At 43.2% G+C, this 24,717-nt stretch overlaps 1 protein-coding gene across 2 annotated transcripts in view; it reads right to left on the bottom strand.

The window, feature by feature from the left end:
* IMPG1 (interphotoreceptor matrix proteoglycan 1) overlaps nt 1-24,717 on the bottom strand; it is a 376,955-nt gene that overhangs the window by 18,779 nt on the left and 333,459 nt on the right. The window contains exon 16 of one of the 2 annotated variants that reach the window (XM_077487351.1): nt 12,366-12,412. The exons of the other annotated variant lie outside the window; for it this stretch is intronic. Coding sequence (XP_077343477.1) covers nt 12,367-12,412 — 46 coding nt within the window. The 3' untranslated portion in view covers nt 12,366. The remainder of the gene's footprint in view (nt 1-12,365; nt 12,413-24,717) is intronic. 2 annotated transcript variants of the gene reach the window in all.

Here is a 24,717-nt window from a genome sequence, read left to right as displayed (position 1 = left end):
GTGGGTCTCCAGCTGGAAAAAAACCTTCCAAAAGGAGCCAGGACTTTCGTCACCCTCGAAATGGTGTCCCCCTGTACTGGGTGCCACCCGGGTATGGACTGCACCCCCCCCCCAGCGATGCCACTGGCCAAAGAGCTTGTCCAGATATTTACATCAACAGAAGGACATTAAATAGTTTGTGAGTAAGAATAGAGACTTTTTCTCTCACCTACCCGGACAGACCAGTGTTATACAGCATGACATAATTACAGAACCAGGTGCCTGCGTTTATGTAAAGCCCTACAGAATACCCAAGTCTAGGTGAGATGCAGGTGCAAATGAAATAAAGAACATGAGTTGGACGTGATAGAGGAGTCCTAAAGTGACTGGTCAAGACCCATAATGTTGGTCTCAAAGGGAGATGGCATTATAAGGTTTTGTAATGATTTCAGGAAGTTGAACAGTGTGTCCAAATTCGATGCATACCCAATGCCTTGGGTAGACAAGCTTTTTGACAGATTGAGAAGTGGCCAGTACATAACTACTTTGGATCTGACTAAAGGTTATTGGCAGATACCCCTAACAGAATCTGCAAAAGAGAAGACAGCTTTTTCTACCCCTAAGAGGTCATTCCAGTATAAGCAGCCTTTTGGTTTTCATGGCACTCCTGCCTCATTCCAGAGAATGATGGACAAGACATTGAGACCACGCCAATACTCAGCCAACTATTAGGATGATGTCATCATCCATAGCCCAGATTGGGAATCTCATTTGCCCCGGGTGCAAGCAGTAGTAGATTCCCTTAGGAAAGAAGGACTGCCAACCCCAAAAAGTGTGCCATACGCCGCTGACACGCGATCAGACTATCCGGCGGACAATCCGCCGGACTTTCTGAACGAGCGGACTTGCCCACACGCGACCACACAGGAACTGCCTTTTTTCCGGTGGACTAGGTCCGGCGGAGGTCCGCCAGACTTTCCAAATGAACGGACTAGCCCACACATGGACTAAAGTCCGTTTATTTTGAACGTGACTTCAGGTAAGATGGGACTAGCGAAGGAAGTCAATGTCGCTGTTTTCATTGGCGAGATTGACACCTTGTGAGCCCTGTCGCCTGGCATGGGTTTTAAGGGTAACCCCTACGCCAAAAAATGGCATGGGGGTCCCCCCAAAGTCCACACCAGACCCTTATCCGAGCACGCAGCCCAGCCGGTCAGGAAAGGGGGTGGGGACGAGTGAGCGGCCCACCTTCTGAACCGTACCAGGCCGCATGCCCTCAACATGGGGGGGCGGGTGCTTTGCGGAAGGGGGGCCCTGTGGCCCCCCACCCCAAAGCACCTTGTCCCCATGTTGATGAGGACAAGGGCCTCTTCCCGACAACCCTGGCCATTGTTTGTCAGCGTCTGCAGGTGGGGGGCTTATCGGAATCCGGGAGCCCCATTTAATAAGGGGGCCCCCAGATCCCAGCCCCTCACCCTATGTGAATGAGTATGGGGTACATCGTACCCCTACCCATTCACCTGGAGGGAAAAATTGTCAATAAAAGAACACACAACCCAGGTTTTTAAAGTAGTTTATTAGGCTGCTCCAGGGGGTCTTCTTCCGTCGGGGGTCTTCTTGCCGGCTCCTTCACTATCTTCTGTTCTTTTGCTAGCGGAGGAGCCCGGCTTTCTCCTTCGTCGTTCGAGGGTCTTCTTCTGACTTTGGGGGTCTTATTCCGACTTCTCCACGCTTTCCAGCCTCTTCTCCCGCTCTTTGGTTCTTCTGCCGGCTCCTCTGCTATCTTCTTTCAGCTCTTTTACTAGCGTTAGCCTGGTCTTCTCGTTTATCGCCGTTGTCTTCTTCTTCCTTCTCTTCTTCCGTTGTTGACACAACGCTCTCTCCCTCTGTAATGCCGGGGCTACATTGCGCGGCAACTTATATAGGCATAAGGGGTGGGGTCACCAGGTGATGCCACACGCTGGCCCCGCCCCTTATGATGTCACAGTCCCAGCATCCCCCGGGACTGTGACATCATAAAGGGCAGGGTCACCATGTGACATCACCCGGTGATCCCACCCCTTATGCCTATATAAGTCGCTGCGCAAAGTGTCCCCGGCATTACAGCGAGAGAGAGTGTCGTTTCAACATCGGAAGAAGAGAAGAAGGAAGAAGACAGAGGCGGCGAGGAACGAGAAGACCGGGCCAATGCTAGTAAAAGAGCTGGAAGAAGACAGTGGAGGAGCCCGGCAGAAGAATTGAAGAGTGGGGAAGAGGCCGGAAAGGGCGGAGAAGTTGGAAGAAGACCTCCAAAGTCAGATGAAGACCCCCAAAGTCGGAAGAAGACCCCCGGACGATGACGAAGTAGAAAGCCGGGCTCCTCCACTAGCAAAAGAGCGGCAAAAGATAAGATAGCGGAGGAGCCCGCGAGAAGGCCCCCAAAGTCGGAAGAAGATCCCCGGAACTGTCTAATAAACTTTACTTTAAAAACCTGTGTTGTGTGTTTTTTTATTACCACTTTTTCCCCCTAGGTGAATGGGTAGGGGTACAATGTACCTCATACTCATTCACATAGGGTGGGGGGCCGGGATCTGGGTGCCCCCTTATTAAAGGGGGCTCCTGGATTCCGGTAAGCCCCCCAACCGCAGACCCTGACAACCAATGGCCAGGGTTGTCGGGAAGAGGCCCTTGTCCTCATCAACATGGGGACAAGTTGCTTTGCTCACTCATCCCCACCCCCTTTCCTGACTGGTTGGGCTGTGTGCTTGGATAAGGGTCTGGTATGGACTTTGGGGGGACCCCCACGTCGTTTTTCGGCGTAGGGGATACCCTTAAAACCCATACCAGGCAACAGGGCTCACAAGGTGTCAATCTCTCCAATGAAAACGGCGACATTGAATTCCTTCACTAGTTCCGTTGTACCTGAAGTCACGTTCAAAATGAAAGGACTTTAGTCCATGTGTGGGCTAGTCCTTTCATTTGGAAAGTCCGGTGGACTAGCACACAGACGATCGGGTTGTCCGCTGGAAAGCCGAGTCCGGTGGACAATTTTGAGTCAAGTCTTCTTTCAAAGCCCTGCGGACTTTTGGGAAGAAAAAGTCCGCCGGGGCCCACACACGGTTGAATTGTCTAAGTCCGCCGGATGGTCCGATCGTGTGTACGCTGTAATAGGTTTAGAGGAGGCCAAATACCTGGGCTACATTATTGGTCGAGGGCTGATCAAGCCTCAGAGCAATAAGATCGAGGCAGTTCAAAAGTGGCCCCAACCTATAAATAAAAAGCAAGTTTGTGCATTTCTTGGGATAACAGGTTACTATAGGAATCCTGAGACAGGGAACGCATTTCAAATGTTGAAGCAGGCTCTTTGTACACAACCTGTGCTGATAACCACAGATTTCAGAAAGAATTTTGTGGTACAGACGGACTCCTCTGATGTGGACTGGGTGCTGTACTGTCCGAAATCAGAGAGGGGAGGAGCACCCAGTGGTCTACCTTAGCAGAAAGCTTAACAGATATGAGAAAAACTATGCCATTGTTGAGAAGGAATGTTTAGCTATCAAATGGACCTTAGATGTCCTGAAATATTACCTGTTGGGGAGAGCATTTAAACTAGTCACTGATCATGCCCCTCTTAAATGGATGTGTGATAACAAGGAGAAAAACAGCTGAGTGACAAGGCGGTTCCTTGCTCTTTAAGCATTTAAGTTCACAGTACAGCAAAGAACTGGGAAACTTCAGAATAATACAGATGCCCTTTCCCATGTCCATTGTCTTGTTGGGACAGTTGCTCAGCCACAGGGGCTTGAACAGAGCAGGGAGATATGTGACATTATGAAAGGCAAGGTGATTGACGGATGTTATGTTTCACCTTGCATGCGTTCATTTGCAGGTAACTAAGGTGGAATCTGGTCCGGTATTTACCAGCCACCTTAGCAGGGTTGGTATCGGACCAGATTTTACGATCTACTTGTGTCTACCAACAGGTGTCAGATTTAAAAAAAAAACTGCTGTTTGAACTATCCTTTTTTCCAGGGAAGGTTGAGCTAACCCCTAACAATATAAACAGCACACACACACACACACACACACACACACACACACACACACACATACACACACATTGTTTACTGTTTTAATGACATGCAAGGTCAAAAGGACGAAACTGATATATCATAATGAATTGAAATGTTTTTCTTATTAAAATGAACTGCAGAGACTTCTGTACATGCTGGCATTTAATTTCCTCATGCCTTCCTCTGGAAAAAGGGCCATTATTTCCAAATCTATCAACTAGTAATTGTATTACATTATCAGTAGAAAATGGCTATATATGTAGAACATGTGTAGCTTCACTAGTAACAATAGCTAAATATTTAACTTCAGCATGTATATTGGCTGATGTTTTGTTTCCATAATTGAGTAAATTGATTCTGTTTCAGATAGGTTTTTTCCAGTGATGCATAGTAATGGAATAATATGAGTGCAAGATTGTTATATAAGGAAACCTTCCAACAAAACAGTTTTTTAGCTATTATAATAGCATATACAAAACTTCATTGATTTCATATGTAATATAAAGCAAGATAGGACTCATATTTGTAGATTCACATTTGAATATACTTGACTGTGTGACAATGCCGGGACCGAATGCCAGCCTCTTTGCTTGTGATTATGGGCCCTGGCATTTGGGGAACTGTGCTCTTTGCTAGCTGTATGCCTTGGGACCCCTGAGGTGGTTTTACTTGGATTCAGGTCCATTTAAACCTCCTACTCAAGACACACAGACTCTGCATATGTAAATGCCATGTTAGCAATAGACTGAATCACACTGTTGGAAGCAAAGATGGGAAAGATTGCGCTACGGAACCAATTGATATGTCTATGGTATGAGCAGCCTCTACTTAATTTGCCGCCCTGTATGGGTGGAAATAATTGTATGAAAGAAGGGGAAATAGATTTGGCGCTATACCCTTGAATTAAATAATATTAATAAAATGAAACAAATTGTGAAAAAAATTATATAAAAAAATTATCAGCACGCTGGTAAATAATGAACTAAATAATTAACTATAATGAACTAATCTTATGAACTATAAAACTTAAAACACTGTTAAATCCGACAATATCAGATGGGAAGCCCAAAAGGGCAGTGCTTGTTCTAAGTGCTTAGATCACTCTAGGTGCCCTATATCAAGTGCTTAATGTACTAGTGTCACTAGAAAAAGTTTCATAAAAAATGTATATGTGAATACAATAATAAAAGTGCAAGCCGAACCACGCCAATGATTAAGCACAAGATGTACGTGTGAAATGTGTCTACGGGACCACAGTTTGGTGTCTCTGGTGTTACCTTTGTGAAGCAAAATAAAAGGCAATCGGAAGTTCTGGATGTGCAGCCATTTCGTTCTTCTTTCCAAGCCGAGGCAATGAATGTGGTTACAACACGCAGTGATGAAGGTTTTTAAAGGTTAAAACAAGAGTGGAAGAGCAGGCGTCTCCCAGGACAACATCAAACCATTGCCAGAGAGCAGCACAGTGGCTTATACTGTGGAGCAATCACATTATTATTCACTGTGCACTGGGAGTAGCAGTTGTATATTTTTTGAAGATAATCACGGAAGATTTTCACCATTATTCATTGTTGTTCACCTGTTACTCAGTTTTTTTGGCACATATCACATTGTTTTTTTTAAAGGCGTGGGACTTTCACTGACTGAAATTTTTATATTTATATTTATTTTTATTTTTTATATTCACATTTGGATTTTTTCACTTGGAAAATTTGTTTTTTACTTGTATTTTTATTTTTTGTTTTTATTTCTTTGCAATTGCAAGTTTATTTATCTTAATCAATTTATTACGTGGTTTGGCTTGCACTTTTATTATTGTATTCACATATACATTTTTTATGAAATTTTTTCTAGTGACACTAGTACATTAAGCACTTGATATAGGGCACCTAGAGTGATCTAAGCACTTAGAACAAGCACGGCCCTTTTGGGCTTCCCATATGATATTGTCAGATTTCACAGTGTTTTAAGTTTTATAGTTCATAAGATTAGTTCATTATAGTTAATTATTTAGTTCATTATTTACCAGCGTGCTGATAATTTTTTTATATAATTTTTTTCACAATTTTTTTTTTCACAATTTGTTTAATTTTATTAATATTATTTAATTCAAGGGTATAGCACCAAATCTACTTCCCCTTCTTTCATGAATCACACTGTTGGGACACAAACTCTTAGGCCGCGTACACACGCGGGGACTGTTCGCTCAACTTTGTCCGCTGAACAGTGTTTCAGCGGACAGTCCGCTCGTGTGTGGGCTTTCAGCGGACAGTTTCAGCGAACAGTCTGCTGAACAAAGTTTTTCGGAATTTCCGAAAAACTGTCCGCTGAAACTTTGTTTCAGCGAACAGTCCCCTCGTGTGTAGGCTTGTTCGTCAAACTAAGTTCCGCGCATGCTCAGAAAGGATTTACACGCCGAAGGTTGCATTGCAGTGTATAGGACGTCGTTTTCTAGTCCCGTCGTACGTGCCGTTCACGTCATCGCGCACGGTTTCAGCGGACTGTTCGTTCATCGTGTGTGGGCAAGTCCGTCCATGCTAAGTTTTAGCGGACTGTCCGCTGAAACTGTTTGACAAACAAAGTTGAGCGAACAGTCCCCGCGTGTGTACGCGGCCTTAGATGCTAATATCATCAACTCCAGCCACCTGTCTGTTGTCTTGTATAATGTTAATGAGTCTAGTCTGACTTGACACATATTCTAAAGAGTATTTCACCAATTGTTGTTTTGTTTGTGCTAATTAACCCTGCAATTGAATGAAGGAGTCCAGTGTTGATTAGATAATTAGCTCATGCTAATTAGGTTAGGTTTTAGTCACCCTGCTGTATATATTTTGTGTGAGATCTCAAATAAAGGTTGATTCCTGATGTACTCCAAGACTGGTGTTGTCTAGTTCTTAGTGGTTCCTATAGCCAGAGCCATTGGCGTCGTCCAGGACTTAGGAAGCGGTATACTGACGGAAACACTCAAGCGGAGTGTGGGAGATAGGATCCGTCACAGACTGTATTTGATGGGTTGCCATTTATAAATGGGAGTTAACCAGATGTATGGCGTATGAACAACATCTAATCTTAAAGTGTACCATTCTGGAAATACGAAACTACTAAACCAATCCAATTGACAGAAAATAGACACTATAAGGTACTAGACCATTCTGTATAAATGCAATAAAGTTGATTTACTAAAGGTAATTAGACTATTCACTGCAAGGCAAGTTGCACTTTGCAAGGAAATTTTCTCTACAGCTTAGTGAATATAATGAAATTTCCCTTTGTAAAGAATACCCAATCATGTACAAGGAAAGAAAAGGAACATTTTTGTGCTTAGACATGAATAAATGATGGAGGCCAGCAGAGCTTTACCTCTTTCATGAAGCGTTGGGGATTATTTCCTTACAAAGTGAACAGTCTATTTGCCTTCAGTAACTCAAGCCCACTATCTCTAGTCCCAAAACCAATGATTTGCCAACCAGTTTATAGTTTTTTTTGTAGTAAAGGTCTATTTTTTTTACCAGGAACCCCTGCAAGGAGGTCAGGGTTGTGCTGCATAATGCTTTTAGATTTCTGCACTATGATTTTCCCCACTAGCAGGCATGTACTGGACGTCAAAACTACCGTTAGTTTCCCAGTGGGCTGATGGCTCAGTGGGCTGGTTTTTAGTGACAGCCTGTCAAAGTAATGGCTGTGTTGCTCGCACGGCCATTAATTTGACCACTGCTGTACTCGGTGGTATCACTAGGGGGGGCAGATGGGGCCCTGACCCCCCAACATTATACTGTGCCCCCTCTATTAAAATGATTGATGCAGCAATTACAGAGCGAAGCTCCGTGTGTCTCTCTCACCCCCTCCTGTAGGCTGCCAACTGCTGGATGGAGAGACACATGGGGCATCACTCTGTAATTGCCATGCCGATCATCCTCCCTGTCCTGTTGTTCAAAGTTTGCAGTTCGGCTGGCTCTTCTGCTTGTCATAATGACAGCAGGCAGAGCCAGCTCGAACAGCAGCACTTCAACTCCTAAGCCCACCACTGTGTGTGCAAAACCTGTAATGTCCGGAGAAGAGTACACGGCAGTAAGATGCATGGCTGGATGATGTTATTTCAGTGTCCCGATCTACGACCAACAAAGGGAGGGAGGATATTTGCATCGCATCTCAGTGTTAGCTAATAATGCTTTGTTCATTCTGCAGCCCCTCCCTCTTCCCCTCCCACCACATTTTGACTTCAGTTCCAGGAAGAAGCCAGAATCAGTCCTCGGCTTGCTAACTCCATGTGAGTTTTTTTTTTCTCTATGTTTACTTCAGGGAAGGGGAGAAAGAGGTTCTGCAGCAGCCATATGTTCGTACTTTTAGTGCAGGTAATGGAGGAAGAGTGGAACAGGACCAACATTCTCTTATCTATTCATGTTGTCATGTATTTACTCTGGCTCTATATCACCTAACCTGGCACTATTGTATACCACCTAACCTGGCACTACTGTATATCACCTAACCTGCCACTACATCCCCTAACCTGGCACTACTGTATATCACCTAACCTGACACTACTGTATCTCACCTAACCTGACACTACTGTATCTCACCTAACCTGACACTACTGTATCTCACCTAACCTGACACTATTGTATATCACCTAACCTGGCTCTATATCACCTAACCTGACACTACTGTATATCACCTAACCTGGCTCTACTGTATATCACCTAACCTGGCTCTACTGTATATAACCTAACCAGGCACTACTGTATATCACCTAACCTGACACTACTGTATATCACCTAACACTACTGTATATAACCTAACCAGGAACTACTGTATATCACCTAACCTGACACTACTGTATTTCACCTAACCTGGCAGTACTGTATATCGCCCTCCCACTTCAATTGTTAACTTGTTTTTTTTGCGTGTTTGCAAAATTAACGTGGGCCAGTCTGGATGAAGTCCAGGGACAAATTTTTATATCAGTCCAGCCCTGCCCACTAGGGACAACTAATGTACTGGTAGATGGCAGTAGCCAGGTTCTTAGTTAGAAGACAGATGTGTAGTCCTTAAACAATAAGATATGTGAGGGCAAACAAATCCCCAAGTTATTGTGACCTTTTACAACAATAACATTTAGCTGTAGTCATAAAAATTGCACTGAATTATGCTTACAAAAGAGTTATTAGCAAAGTACAAAATGGTAACATAACGATGTATAAGAAATTAGTGGGGTTGATTTACTAAAGGCAAATAGACTGCGTACTTGCAGTTGATCCAGAGCCTAGTAAAGGAGGTGAAGCTTTACTTTTTAACTCAATCACATGCAAAAAATATATATATATATATTTTTGCTTGCACATGAGTGGATGATGGAAGTCAGCAGAGCATCTCCACATTTAACAAGCTCTGGAGCAACTGTTCACAGTGAATTTGCCATTAGTAAATCAACCCCTCTGAGCCTACCAAAATGTATTTTAAAGATGACTGTTCTTGAAACACATAAAGGTTTTCTTTCCTTAGGATCACAGTTAACTCCTACTAACTTTACTAGTTTTCTAGGGACTTATCATGAATAAATCGGGTGTAAATTATACTTAACAAAGACCCATACAAGCTTGTCTGTTCAACAATTGTACAAAATATTCTTGAGCATATGTTATCCGTTTTATTTCATTAACTATTTTCCCTTCTTCAGAGAAAGGTTTACCAATATGCGACACAACCATTGCTTTAATACAGCTGCCTAAAAGGAAGAAAACATTGGGATTCCCACTTTCCCCCAAAGCTATTGCTAACAATTACTAGTTGTGAAAATGACAGCCATGAATTGCTATGCATTACAAAGCAGGAGCTGTTGTCAAAATGCAGCTGATTCTGTGTATAATGACACTTGAAGATAGTTGACAAGCATAATTTATGCAGTGTAACAATATATTGTACATTCATCATTCAGCATTCATTCACTTTCACAGTAGTTTCTTTTTAGTGTTAGTTTATTGATTAGCAGCGTGCAACTACCTTTCTATTTAATATTGTAGACAGTAGCTACTACTTCATTCATATGTAGTTGTGGCATTTGGTCTGCATATGATATCATTTAAAGAAAATTCAATAAAATGTAAGTCCGTTTTAACCGTATTCAGCCCTAACTCTTCCTTCCCATTTCCTCCTTAGCTATTATGTTTCAAATCAAGTATATTTTTCTCTTTCCATTCATTTTATTTGTTATCTTTTCAGTGTAGCGGGAAAAAAAAAAATAAAAAATTGTCAAAACACCTTTCTACGTTTGCAAATAGCTTTGCTTATCTTTAGACCAGAATATTTTTTTATTTATTCACATTATAACTAAAAAATAACACTGGTCAAAACAGAAAAAAAACGTTTTTTTCTTTTTTTTTTTGTGTATAGATTAAATACAAATTTAATAAGACCGTTCTATTACCAAAAAAAAAAAAAAGAAAAAGGAAAGCCCCATGGATTTCACCCTGACTCCATGTAATGGCAATGAGGGCCCATAAAAAGGCACCTCACCTAGTATTGTCACATGGGGGAAGGAATGGGAGCGAGTCACAACCTCACTCATTATCATGCCAGGGTATTAGAATTGATTTTGGAAATGTAACGTGGGAGCAAAGGGAATGTGAGCCTGTGTTGCTGGGAAGGGGAAAGTTAAGTGGATCATTTATTTTGCCCTGTACCGTCAAAGCAAATCTTCACTATATTTATATATAGGCTGCTACTATGACTTTTCATTTTGCAAATGCCAGTTGCCTGGGTGTAATGCTGACCCTCTTCCCTCAACACTTTAAACTAAAACTTCACCAAACTACTTTAAAGTGTTTGTAAAACTTTGTTATTTTAGTACAAAAATAAAAAATAAACCCCCAAACATGTTAGCCTTACCTGCTCTGTGCAATGGATTTGCACAGAGCCGCCCTGAGCCTTCTCTTTCCTGGTCCCTCACTGTCACTCCAAGCTCCTCCTCTTCACCCAGTGCCCTCATAGGAAGCCACTTCCTTTGGGGGCACTTATGCAGGCTAGCTCCCAAGTCCCGCTGCCTGCATCCAGAGTTTGATTGACAGCAGTGGGAGCCAATGGCTCCCACTGCTATCGATCTGCTCTGTGACGGAGGGGCAGAGCCAGGAGAGATACTCATCGTATGCACAGTGCTGGATCACAATGGGGCTCAGGGGGGCTCGGGGGGAGGGGGATTCCAGGCAAAGAAGGTTTTTACCTTAAAGGAGATGTACAGTCAAAGATCGTTTGGCTGTACTCCTGTGGATCACAGGAGTGCAGGTTGTTTTGCACTCCATTTTTAGCAAACAGCGGGCTGTAATCTGCTCTCTGCTGACATAACAGAGTCGGTCCAGGCTTGGGCGTCATCACCACCATAGAGTCATGATCTGCCCAGATCCCTGGACTGGCACTGCTGAGAACCTGAGCCGGCCACTCCCGCCACCTCCACAGCCCGGCTCTCCAGTGAGCGAGGAGGGAGCAGAGAGCCACTGATTGACAGTCAGCAGCTCTCTGCTCATGGAGCTGTGAGAACTGAGCAGTCAGTGGTGTTTAGCCGCTTGGTTTTCAGTGTTAGAGGTGCCGGGGGACAGATGCAGCATTGGACCGATGTTGCATCCACCTAGGTAAGTATGAATCTAAAAAATAAAAAATAAAGTACTGAGGTATAAAAAAGAAAATGCACTGAGGTAAAAAACCTTAAAGCTTTAAACCACTTTAATTTTCTTATCCCATCCCCTCTTACCTTCTATGTTGTGTTGCCCCCAATAAGCATACTTACATATCCAATGAATCCAGCGTTAATCTGCTGTGGTTCACCCCTCCACTGCTACACACCTTGCACTTTACGTTCTTCCTCATTGGGAACCAGCTGTCTTTTCCGGGTTCTTGCAGCTGCCCCCCTGATGATACAGCACAATGACCTTTCTACTTCCATCAGCCAAACTATGAACAGGCTAGGTTCAGGGTGAACACACAATTAACCAAAAGCTCTTTTTAAATAAATACACTGGTGTGCTACATGGCTCATTAAACAGAAAGTATTAAACTTTGTATTTATGAGGCCTATAAAATCTGAATAATTTTCCTTGCCATATAAAAAGCTGAATCTATATATTACCAAAGCAATACACGCTGAGCATTTTTACACAATTATTTTTTTTTTGGGAGAAAACGCATGGCCTGAAGGCTAAGAAATGAAAAAAAAAAATATTGGAATTTAGAAATCGAAATCTGTCCCAAATCTGGACATTTTGCAATTGGATCAACATAATTTAATTAGAAATAAAAAAAAAATGCAAATGTAACCCTTTTTTTTAACTGCATACAATGCTGAAAATTTACTTTAGTGCTTGCTCTTCTGATTTTCCTTCTCTATGGGAGATGGCAATCTGTAAAAAGAAAATAAATGCAAAAAAATAAATATATTCTTAATAGCTTTCTAAACTGAGCAAATGGTGACAAACAGAAGCATGCCTTGAAAAGACTAACATGGAAAGCTATGGGGGATTTGTATGGCAACCTTTCTTGTAGTACACATGTAGCATGCATTTTAGGGAAATTGCTGTAATGTTAGTGATGTTGAAAGGAAAGGTAAAATAGCAGCAATGGTGTCTAAACTACTTCATGCAATTATATGTTATTAGAATATAGTGGAAGAAAACCATAGAGAGGGCCTTTCTTCTATCCGCTTTACCTCCGCGCACCGTATTGTGGGTGTTGAGGAGTGTTCAGCCCCCTCTGATCAATGTTCCTTGAAGGACTGGTGTAGGCACATGTGGGACAAATAGGGATGTTGGGACCCTTCAGACATTCATCATGGTAAAAGGCAGGGGCTATTTTTCCCGAAATGTGTAGACTGTAGTCTTTCTCATTAATTCTATAATAGAATTTGTTATACTTGGTGAGCATGCATTGCATAGCCTACCTTTTCATTTGTTTCTTGAACTAATAAAAATATAGTGCCATCTTACTCTGATTTTGTCTTGTGGCCGTATCTTCCATACATGTTCCCAACAAGTTTGAGTAGAATAAATACAAGGAATAGGGCAACAGAGGATGCTGTTATAATAGTGAGGTTATTAATTTCAAGGGCAGACCTTGAGCACTGAGTTCCATTTTGAAACAAGGATTTACCTTTAAGACATCTAAAATAGACAACACCCATCAACAACAAAACACAAACAGCAGTACATACATTGTAAAAATCCATTTTCAATGCAGCATTCTGGAAGACGGTTAAATCACACTCTAGGTCTTAGAATCTGCACCTCACCATTTTAACTCATACTAAAATTACCATTGGAATGATACTTATTAATAGAAATTTACAATTATTATATTTGTTTTGAAGATGAAATTATTATTTACCAGTTTCTTTTTCTAGACAAAACTTCCCATACAAACATCATAGAGAACAGTATGCATTACAATAAGGCTACCTTTATCTTGTAGCTGCCTACCTATGATATAGGCCATAGGAGCTCTAATGGGGTCTGTGCCCTTATTAACCTCTGCAAAAAATGAAGACAACTTAATTTTTCAGTTACCCTATTTACTGTTAACTGCATACCTTTGCACACATAAGATTGTTTTATTTTAGACCAAGGTTGAATGTGAGAGTTATGAATAGCAAAACTTCACATCTACTCTATTGCCAATTTTGGAAACTCCAACTTTTTTTTTGGCTATGGATAGATTGGGGAAGGGTTAAAACCCCTGTCAGGCTTTGGCTATGGATAGATTGAGGAAGGGTTAAAATCCCTGTCAGGCTTTGGATAGATTGGGGACGGGTTAAAACCCCTGTCAGGTGTTTGTGTCCCTGCTAGGGAAATTCACCTTCTGTATTAGCCCTGGTACCCACAGTCATGGGGATTGATTGAAGGGAAAAAATGTGAAGTAAAATTCCCTAAATGGGACACAGTTGAAAAAATATGACAGATGTGGAGTTTAAAACATTTCCTACTCTATCCAAATTGAAAAGGGAGCCTGTAGGGAGGTAATATGGAAACACTGATTGCTGAAGTCTACTTCTGTAGACACTAGATCCCTGCTCATCCAATGGTTTTAGTATCTAACTCAAAACAAATGTCTACAGGACAAATGAAGGAAAGTCTGCCAAATGGGAACAAAACACTGGGTTGGGGTTCTGAGCATTCCTTATTCTACCCAAGATTAAAAAAAAAAAAAAAGTTTTGTCTTTAGAGACATTTTTAAGGATTGAGAAAACACGTGGGCTAAATATGTGGGCTAAAATTGCTGACACTGCTGGTTTAAACTCCGTAGAGTCCCCTAGATAGTCAAAATCTTGCCCCCTTGCAGGTTTCTGCAGGTGTCTCATTCTCCCGCTCTAGTGGAATAACATTGAACTAAGTAGTGTGCACATTGGCCACTAGATGGAGATGACGATCGCTACATGTATGTAGGTTGTACCAAAGATTTTAACTGAAGGCTGAAAGAAGATAAGCTTTTAAGAGACAAACTAATGTGAACCTGATTTTGTTTATGTATTTAAAGTTGTTATTAGGTACATTACATTAATATGGTATTAATGTAATGTACATACATAAAGATATTATGTATCTTTAATGTAACATTTTTAGTTTCTTTTTTTTCCTCTCTCTCTTTTGTAAACAATCTAAGAAAGCTTCATGGTAATTTTATCTCAAATTTTTCTCAAATCAATATTATTTTCATCTGTTGTTGCGGGGGCCCTTAAACGGCTTTGGGTCCATAGACCAGTGCCTACTCTGTCTATTGGCTAATCCGGCAATGATTTCTGAAATCACCTGAAAACACTAATTTCTTGACAGACATGCTAATTCAATAACGTAATCCCTTTCAAAGTCACTGACTCAAAACAAGTATGCTCATTAGAAATTTGGCTTTTATACTTGTTTCAGTATCTCAAAATACAGTATCAAGTATTAGCTGTTCTAAAATCCAGTTAATGAACATAAAGACTTAAATAAATTAAATATCAGTAATATGTTGTACAAAAATAAAGTAGTGCAGCTATACCTCCCATTGTATACACGTGACAAATACAGCAAAGTAGTAAGTGTTGTCACCTGTGTTAGTCCCCTTAGGTCAGGGATATGCAATTAGCTGACCTCCAGCTGTTGCTAAATGATAGGTCCCATCATGCCTCTGCCTCTGGGTGTCGTGCTTGTGGCTGTCAGAGTCTTGCTATGCCTCATGGGACTTGTAGTTTTGCAACAGCTGGAGGTCCTCTAATTGCATATCTCTGCCTTAGGTTGATATGTCTTTTCTGAAAAACAACAAGGCTGACCCATGTGTAATTATCTGATTCATATAGCATATCATTTTATGTAAGGCATATGTGGCAAATGTGGACACTGCTCTCCTCCTCAGCGCTACAACTGTGTCTACCTGATTTGCCTTACATAAAAATGATATGCTATACACAATATGATAGAATAAGTGAGTGGGAAATTTTTATATGCTCACTACCCACGGCCCTGATTGAGTTACATTGTTGCGCGTTTTTCTCATTCTCTTCCCCGAGACACTCCAGAAAACAGATGGCTTTATATTGAAGGACACTGTGAATATCTTGATGCTATTGCTGGCTGGTTCGCCCTAGAACACATTATTGAGAGCTTTGTATGACCCAAGGTGAGCAGGCATTGCACCTGGTGATGGAAGTGGTGACATGGATCACATAACTACTATATCCTTTGAAGGAGCACTTTATCAATATTGATCTTTATATTGACAGTATATATATATATATATATATATTTTAATATATATATATATATATATATATATTTTTTTTTTTTTTTGGATGTTTATTTGTATCATTAATTGTCCGAATCAACTCATTGATTTATTTATTTATGCACATGACACTTTATGCACACTATAACGTACAGAATAAGCGCACCATTGTTCAAGAATTATATCCAACTATATCATAGTCTACAATGGTACAGAAGAGTATTCAGGTTTACACTTAAGCTTCTATGTGAACAAGCTCATACAGTTTATGCTTTATAATTGTGGGAGTGCATTATCTGGTGTAACAAATACTCCTCATTTCTCCCCACTTCCCTCCCATACCAGATTATATAACACATCTTCTGAACCACTGCACTCTATACACTGAGCTGTACATTTTAATGTAGCATTTTAATGCTGTGTTTTACTGTACATTACATATCCCATACCATTTCACTGTTTATGCTGTGCTGTGTATTACCTAATCCAGACTGCTGCACTCTGTACTCTGTGCTGTATGTTGCATATGGCAATTTGCCGCATTCTGTGTGTTGTACCTTACATACTTCAAAATGAATCCACCTTTAAAATCTTTAGACATTTGCACTCTGTAGAACATTCTCTATATTATATATTTTGCTCCTCTCCATTCTGTACAGGCTCTACTCACTTAACGACCAGGTTTCGTTACAACGGGTCGTAAAATGAATTGGTCGTTAAATGAGGAGCCACAAATAATCAATATTTTAAGCATTCCTAAGGCTGCTTTCACACTGAAAGCGCCGGGCATTAGTTCTAAAGCACCCAGAAAAAGGTTTAAAAAAATCCTGTTTTGCTACGCTTTGAAAGAGCTGACCATTCATTCCAATGGGCAGGGTGTTTTGGGAGCGCTAAATACAGCACTCCCAACCTGCCCCAAAGATGCTGCTTGCAGAACTTTTTGGAACGTCCCACAAACGCACTGCTCCAGTGTGAAAAGACACACTGGAATGAATGGGACGTGGTTTTCAGGCACTTTGCAGAGGGTATATCCCCCAGGGTTCTATGCTGGGACCAATCCTGTTTAAATTTGTTCATAAATGACCTGGAGGATGGGGTTAACAGTTCAATCTCTGTATTTGTGGACAATGCTAAGCTAAGCAGGGCAATAACTTCTCTGCAGGATGTGGAAACCTTGCAAAAAGATATGAATAAATTAATGGGGTGGGCAACTAGATGGCAAATGAGGTTCAATGTAGAAAAATGTAAAATAATGCATTTTGGTGGCAAAAATATGAATGCAATCTACTCACTGGGGGGAGAACCTCTGAGGATATCTAGGATGGAAAAGGACCTGGGGGTCCTAGTAGATGATAGACTTAGCAATAGCATGCAATGGCAAGCTGCTGCTAACAAAGCAAACCGAATATTGGCGTGCATTAAAAAGTGGATTAACTCCAGAGATAAAACAATAATTCTCCTGCTCTACATGACTCTGGTCCAGCCCCACCTAGAGTATGCTGTCCAGTTCTGGGCACCAGTCCTCAGGAAGGATGTACTGGAAATGGAGCGAGCACAAAGAAGGACAACAAAGCTAATAAAGGGTCTGGAGGATATCAGTTATGAGGAAAGGTTGCAAGCACTGAACTTATTCTCTCTGGAGAAGGGATGCTTGAGAGGGGATATGATTTCAATTTACAAATACCATACTGGTGATCCCACAATAGGAATAAAACTTTTTTGCAGAAGGGAGTTTAACAAAACTCATGGCCACTCATTAAAATTAGAAGAAAAGAGGTTTAACCTTAAACTACGTAAAGGGTTCTTTACTGTAAGAGCGGCAAGGATGTGGAATTCCCTTCCACAGGCAGTGGTCTCAGTGAGGGACATCGATAGTTTTAATAAACTATTAGATAAACACCTGAATGACCGCAACATACAGGTATATACAATGTAATACTGACATATAATCACACACCTAGGTTGGACTTGTGTCTTTTTTCAACCTCACCTACTATGTATCTATGTAACTATTTCTAGCGCTAAAGTCCATGAAAACCGCACCAGTGTGAAAGGGGTCTAACTACTGTACTGTATTGTGAAAAAAAGGTCTAAACACAAAACTCCAGCTCAAAAACTTTGCTTTAATTTGCATAAGTACAGAGCTCAAATGAAAATGATGTACTGTGCCGTACAATGCAGTGATGTACAGTGCATCTTTCAGGTGGGGAGAGCTGGTCGTAAGTCCGAGCAGTCGTTAGTAGGGATGAGCTTGATGTTCGACTCAAACATCGGCTGTTCGCACGTTCGGTGAATACCAAACGTTATGGGCCATTCGAGCCAAATTCGTGTGGCGCTCACGGCCCACAATGCACTGCACAGTGCATTGCTGGCTCATGGTTGGCCAAGCATGAACCGTGACCCCGCATGCTTGGCCAATCACAGCGCCGGCAGCGAGGAGAGCCATGATTGGCCATAGGCAGGATGCCTGTGGCCAATCATAGCTCAGGCTGTGTAGTACACGGCCCACTCTATATAAGGCCGCCAGCGCGGCGGCCTTGTGTAGTGTGTTGGCGTCTGTAGGAGTTAGTGGGTGTTCTCTGTGTACCTTCAACACAGTATACACCGTTTGTTATCGGCCAATTTAGCGTTCTTGCTCTTCTGTAATTGAGCTTTTAGCAATCTGCAGGAGTTTGTGGGTGTTGTCTGCGTGCCCTGAGTGCAGTATACACCATTATATCCACCTATATAGCTAGCTATATTGCTCTTCTGTAATAGAGCTTGCAGTCAGTTGTAGGAGATTGTGCGTGTTGTCTGCGTGCCCTGACCGCAGTATACACCATTATATCCACCTATATAGCTAGCTATATTGCTCTTCTGTAAAAGAGCTTGCAGTCAGTTGTAGGAGATTGTGGGTGTGGTCTGCGTGCCCTGACCGCACAATACACCATTATATCCACCTATATAGCTAGCTATATTGCTCTTCTGTAATAGAGCTTGCAGTCAGTTGTAGGAGACTGTGCGTGTTGTCTGCGTGCCCTGAGCGCACTATACACCATTATATCTACCTATATAGCTAGCTATATTGCTCTTCTGTAATAGAGCTTTCAGTCAGCTGTAGGAGATTGTGGGTGTTGTCTGTGTGCCCTGACTGCAGTATACACCATTATCCACCTATATAGCTCTTCTCTAATTGAGCCATCTGCCATCTGCAGGAGTTAGTTGGTGTTGTGTGCCTCCAGCACAGCACAGTATACACCAGTATCTACCCTTTAATTCCTGTTCTATAATAAAGGCATCTGCAGGAGTTAGTGGGTGTTGTGTGCTTACAGCACAATATACATTACCCAATTGCTGGTTTTCCCATCTCCCTTCAGGCCATTACCATGTCTGGAAGGCCAACAAGGAGAGGCAGACAGGCGCGAGCCGATAAAAGAGGGCAAGCAGGCTCTGTGTCTAGAGACAACAGTGCTGTTCGTGGACGCGGTGCATCGTCATCATCAGCACGTGGCCATGGGACACGCTTTTCCTTCTTTTCGGCAGCTGGCCGCATTGAGCCGCATCATGCCGAAGACTTGGTAGAGAGTATGACCAAGCCCTCTTCATCCTCCTCATCCTCTCTCACCCAGGCTCAGGGTACTAGCAAAGCAGCTGCCAACGCATCATCTTCCCTTGTCTCAATGTCATCATCAGTGACTCCTTCCCTAGACCCACCACGTCTTCCTGAGGAGTCCCCTGAACTCTTTGAGCACAGTGTTGGGTACATGCTCCAGGAGGATGCCCAGTGTTTTGTAGGCTCTGATGATGATACTCAGCTAGAGGAAAGCAGTAGCGTGAGCGCAGAGAGAGGGGATGCTCAAGAAGGACAGCAATCTGGCAGTCATGCTCCACAAGCTGCAGCATACTGCCAGGTTTGCTCTAGCGATGAAGAGGGAGGGGATGATGAGGGCACTGACTCCATGTGGGTGCCTGGTAGGAGAGAGGATAAGGAGGAGGCACATGTCCAACGAGGCAGGATGCCCTCCGGGGGCCAGCTTAGGGGCAGCACACCGACTGAATCACACCGCAGAGCTCCGCCTGTGCAGGGCGCTGCCTCTGCGTGTTATTCTAAAAGTTCTTTGGTGTGGGCCTTTCTTGAGACGAGTGCATCAGATCGCACCGCTGCTATTTGCAACATATGTCTCAAGTGTATCTCGCATGCCCAAAACATCAGCCGCTTGGGAACCACATGCTTGACCAGACATATGTTGACCTGCCATGCAGCTCGTTGGCAAGTGTACCTCAAAGACCCACACCACAGAACAAAGTGGACCTCTCCTTGCTCCTCATCAGCTGGGATCTCCAACCCCCACTAGACCTTCAGTCCTCTCTGAAACCTGCTCTGAGAGGAATGAAGGTGTAGAATTAGGTGAGTCACAGCCAAATGCTTCCGGGCACTCTGCTAGCAGTACACCCACGTCTGATTATAGCAGGTAAATTTCCCTGCCCAGCTGCTGGACTGTCGAAAGAAGTTCACTCCCAGCCATCCACATGCCCAGCGGTTGAATGCTAACTTGGCTAAATTGCTAGCACTTCAACTGCTGCCTTTTCAGTTGGTAGACTCGGCCACCTTCCGTGAGTTTGTACAATGTGCGGTTCCTCAGTGGCAGGTCCCCAAACGCCACTTTTTCTCACGGAAGGCGATTCCGGCTCTCTACCGGCATGTGGAAGGCAATGTCCTTGCCTCGCTGGACAGGGTGGTCAGCGGTAAGGTGCATATTACCGCTGACTCACGGTCCAGCAGGCATGGACAGGGACGTTACCTGCTACTACTGGTTGTGACACACCTCTTTCCTCCACCCCTCCTCTTCTTCTTCCATGGCCTCTTCCAGTGCTCTGTCCTCAGAATCAGCGGTGCTCCGTAGGCGTTCAAGGGGCTATGCAAGTACGCAGGCAAAACTATGCCATGCCGTGCTTGCGCTGGTTTGTTTGGGGGACAGGAGCCACACTGGGGCAGATATTTTGTCAGCTCTGCAGGGGCAGGCTGAGAGGTGGTTGACGCCATGCCAGCTTAAGCCAGGAATGGTGGTTTGCGACAATGGCACCAACCTCCTCTCCGCCCTCCGACAGGGACAACTGACCCATGTGCCCTGTGTGGCTCACGTCCTTAACCTGGTGGTGCAGCGTTTCTTGGGCAGGTACCCGGGCTTACAGGATGTCCTGAAGCAGGCCAGGAAAGTCTGTGTGCATTTCAGCTGATCATTTAATGCCTGTGCTCGGCTGGCTGAGCTCCAAAAGGAGTGGAACCTGCCCAAGAACCGCCTTATATGTGACATGCCCACCAGGTGGAACTCAATGTTGGCCATGCTGCAGCAGCTGCACATGCAGCAGAGGGCCATCAATGAGTACCTGTGCGACTACGGCACCAGGACAGGGTCAGGGAAGCTTGGTTTTTTCTCACCACGCCAGTGGGGCATGATCAGGGATGCATACACTGTCCTGTTACCGTTTGAGGAGGCCACAAGGATGGTGAGCAGTGACAGTGCATGCATCAGTGACACTGTACCTCTTGTCCACCTCTTGGAGCATACACTGCGTGGAATAATGGGCAGGGCACTTGAGGCAGAACAGAGGCAGGAAGAGGAGGACTTCCTTGCCTCTCAAGGCCCCCTTTATCCAGACAGTGTTCCTGCTGTCCCACCCATCACACAGGAAGAGGACGAGGAGGAGGAGGAGGAGGATTGTGTCAGCATGGAGGTGGAGGCTGGCACTCAGCATCAGCAGCAGCAGCAGTCTTGTAGGGATGATTTACAGTCCCAAGAAACTCGTGGACTTGTACGTGGCTGGGAGGAGGTAGCTGCGGATCATGTTGTCCTTAGTGACCCAGAGGACTCCGGACCGAATGCCTCAGCTAACCTATGCTGCATGGCCTCCCTGATCCTGCAAAGCCTGCGGAAGGATCCTCGTATTCTTTGGATCAAGGAGAGGGACCATTACTGGCTGGCCACTCTCCTTGATCCACGGTACAAGGGTAAGGTTGCCGACCTTATCTTGCCATCGCAGAGGGAGCAGAGGATGAGACATCTCCGGGAGGCCTTGCAGAAAGGTCTGTGCAATGCGTTCCAAGAGACTGGGAGGTTACAAACTCCTGGTCCTGGACAATGTGTTGCTGAGGCATCGGTCAGAAGGAGCGGTGGAGAAGGTGGCCATCTGACCAATGCGTTCAGACAATTTTTTAGTCCGCAGCCCCAAGGTATGATCGGTTCCAGCAACCATCGCCAGCGTCTGATTTACATGGTGCAGGAATACCTAGGGGCAAGGTCAGACTTGGACACCTTTCCCACCAAAAATCCTCTGGCTTACTGGGTCTTGAGGATGGATCACTGGCCAGAGCTTGCACAGTATGCAATTGAGCTACTGGCCTGTCCTGCATCCAGCGTTCTTCCGGAACGCACCATCAGTGCTGCTGGTGACTTTGTTACCGATCACAGGGTGCGCCTGTCCACCAACTCGGTTGATTGACTGACCTTCCTAAAGATGAATCAGTCTTGGATCACCCACAGCTACCAAGCACCTGAAGCTGATGTAACTGAATAATTTTTTTTTGAAATATCACATCCCTTCAAGACTGCCTATGCTGATGCTGAGTGACTGTCCTGTTATGTTGATTGTCTATCCTCTTCCTCCTCTGTTGATATGTTGGAAGAACATTTTTGGTCCTGAGTGATGCCACCAGCCCAATTTTTCAGCCCCTGTTTAACAGGGGCATTTAATTACAATTTTTGATGCAATGCTTTGCAGCAGGGCTCATTCCTGCACCACAACTAGAGTATATGGGAGAGGTTGCACCAGCACCAGTGCCTAAGGCCCAATTTTTCAGCCCCTGTTTAACAGGGGTGTTTAATTACAATTTTTGATGCAATGCTTTGCAGCCTGGCTCATTCCTGCACTACAACTAAAATATATGGAAGAGGTTGCAGTGTCGTGGCACCAGCACCAGTGTCACCAGCCCAATTTTTCAGCCCCTGTTTAACAGGGGCATGTAATTACAATTCTTGATATAATATTTCACAGCAGGGCCCGTTCCTGTGCCCACCGAGAGTAACTGTGAGGACTTATAGTGTTGTGGCACCATCACCACAACCACCAAAGGCCCAATTTTTCTACCACTGTTCAACATTGGCATGTAATTACAATTCTTGATATAATTGTTCACAGCAGGGCGCTCCAGCGCCCACCAAGAGTCACTTTGAGGGCTTACAATGTTGTGGCAACATCAACACCTTGTTCCACCATTTCTGCAGTGCATATAGGGCAGGCCCCTACTTTCAAACATTCAACTTACAAACGTCTCCTACTTGCAAACGGAAGGAGACAACAGGAAATGAGATGAAAAAAGATGGACGGCAAAACAAATTATACAGGGGTGATAACCCTTCCCTATGTTTTCCAAAAAGCTTAAAAATTGATTTTTTGACTGGAGCTACACTTAAAAAATGTACCAGTTCAAAATTACAAACAGATTCTACTTAACACAACAAATCTACACAGTCCCTGTCTTGTTTGCACCGCCTGTATACTGCTGTTCTGAGTATATAGGGCCTGGGGGGCCCACGTCTTTCCTTTTTTTAATATGGGTACGAGGTTCCCCTTAATATCCGTACAAGACTCAAAGGGACTGGTAATGGGCAGGGGGGGGGGCTACCCATGCCATTTTTCTCAATGATTTTCATCCATATTGTCAGAACCAGATATTACATTAAAAACGCAAGCAGTTTTAAATGACTTTTTTTACGTTAAATGTCATTTTGTGCAGGGACTGTTCTAAACACGGTAAACACGTGGCACTTCACAGGCATACTATAGACACCCCCAGGCACAATATTTAAAGGAATATTTCACTTTTTTTCTACTTTAATCATCATTAAAATCAGTGCTCCCGCCAAAACGGCCATTTTTAAAAACATTTTAGGCATTGACCCATGTCCTCTGGGGCAGGAGCCAGGTCTCCAAACCCTTTTTAGGACAGTATCTTGCATATTAGCAATTACATTTAGCACTTTTTATTTCGAACGTTCGAGTCCCATAGACTTCAATGGAGTTCTAAAGTTCGTACGAATTTGCGGTCCGTTCGAAAGTTCTAATGCGAACCGAACCGGGGGGTGTTCGGCTCATCCCTAGTCATTAGACAGGTAAGTCGTTAAACGAGGAGTATCTTTATACTGTACAGTGTGTTATTTATGTCATAGCACACTGCATTGTGCTGTACCTTATACTCCACACTACCCCTGCCTGTACTCTCTACTGTATTTTTTATTCTCCATATTGCTTCACTCTGTATATTGTGAGGTAAGTTATATAATCCATGCTTTTCTATTCTATACACTGTGCTGTGTTTTACATACTACATACCCACCGCTCTGTACATTATCATATATTTTATATGATCTATACTTTTGAAGTCTGAACTCTATGCTGTATGTTATATACAACAATTTGCTAATCATCACATTATTATCTTATGACTAGCGGTTATTTGTACCACTATGATTTGTAAATGACTCTGGAATATCAACTATTTAACCTAAGGGCTCACTTTTACTTGTCAAATATAAAATTCATACAGATGTTTTGAGATAAAACGATTACTAGGTTGATTAAATCTGCAAAATATATGCATAAAGTTATAAACATTACTGAACCACCCCAGTTCAAAGAAACATTATTTCGATGTTCTTGACTTTCTTACCTTTTTATTTAAAATGTTATACCTCGGTCATATACATCAGTGCCTGACCTCACAAATGTGCTTCTGGAAGAATGGTCAAACATTCCCATAGACACATTCCTAAACCCTGTGGACAGCCTTCCCAGAAGAGTTTAAGCTGCTATAGTGGCAAAGGGTGAACCAACTCAATATTGAACCCTATGGACTAAGACTGGGATGCCATTAAAGTTCATGTGTGTGTAAAGGCAGACATCCCAATATTTTTGG

This window comes from Lithobates pipiens, unplaced genomic scaffold (genome assembly GCF_037356315.1).
Source record: "Lithobates pipiens isolate NorthernLeopardFrog02 unplaced genomic scaffold, aLitPip1_a1.2 Scaffold_18, whole genome shotgun sequence".
NCBI lineage: Eukaryota > Metazoa > Chordata > Amphibia > Anura > Ranidae > Lithobates > Lithobates pipiens.
The sequence above is the reverse complement of the archived record's forward strand: the minus strand, read 5'-3'. Positions and strand labels throughout refer to the sequence as shown.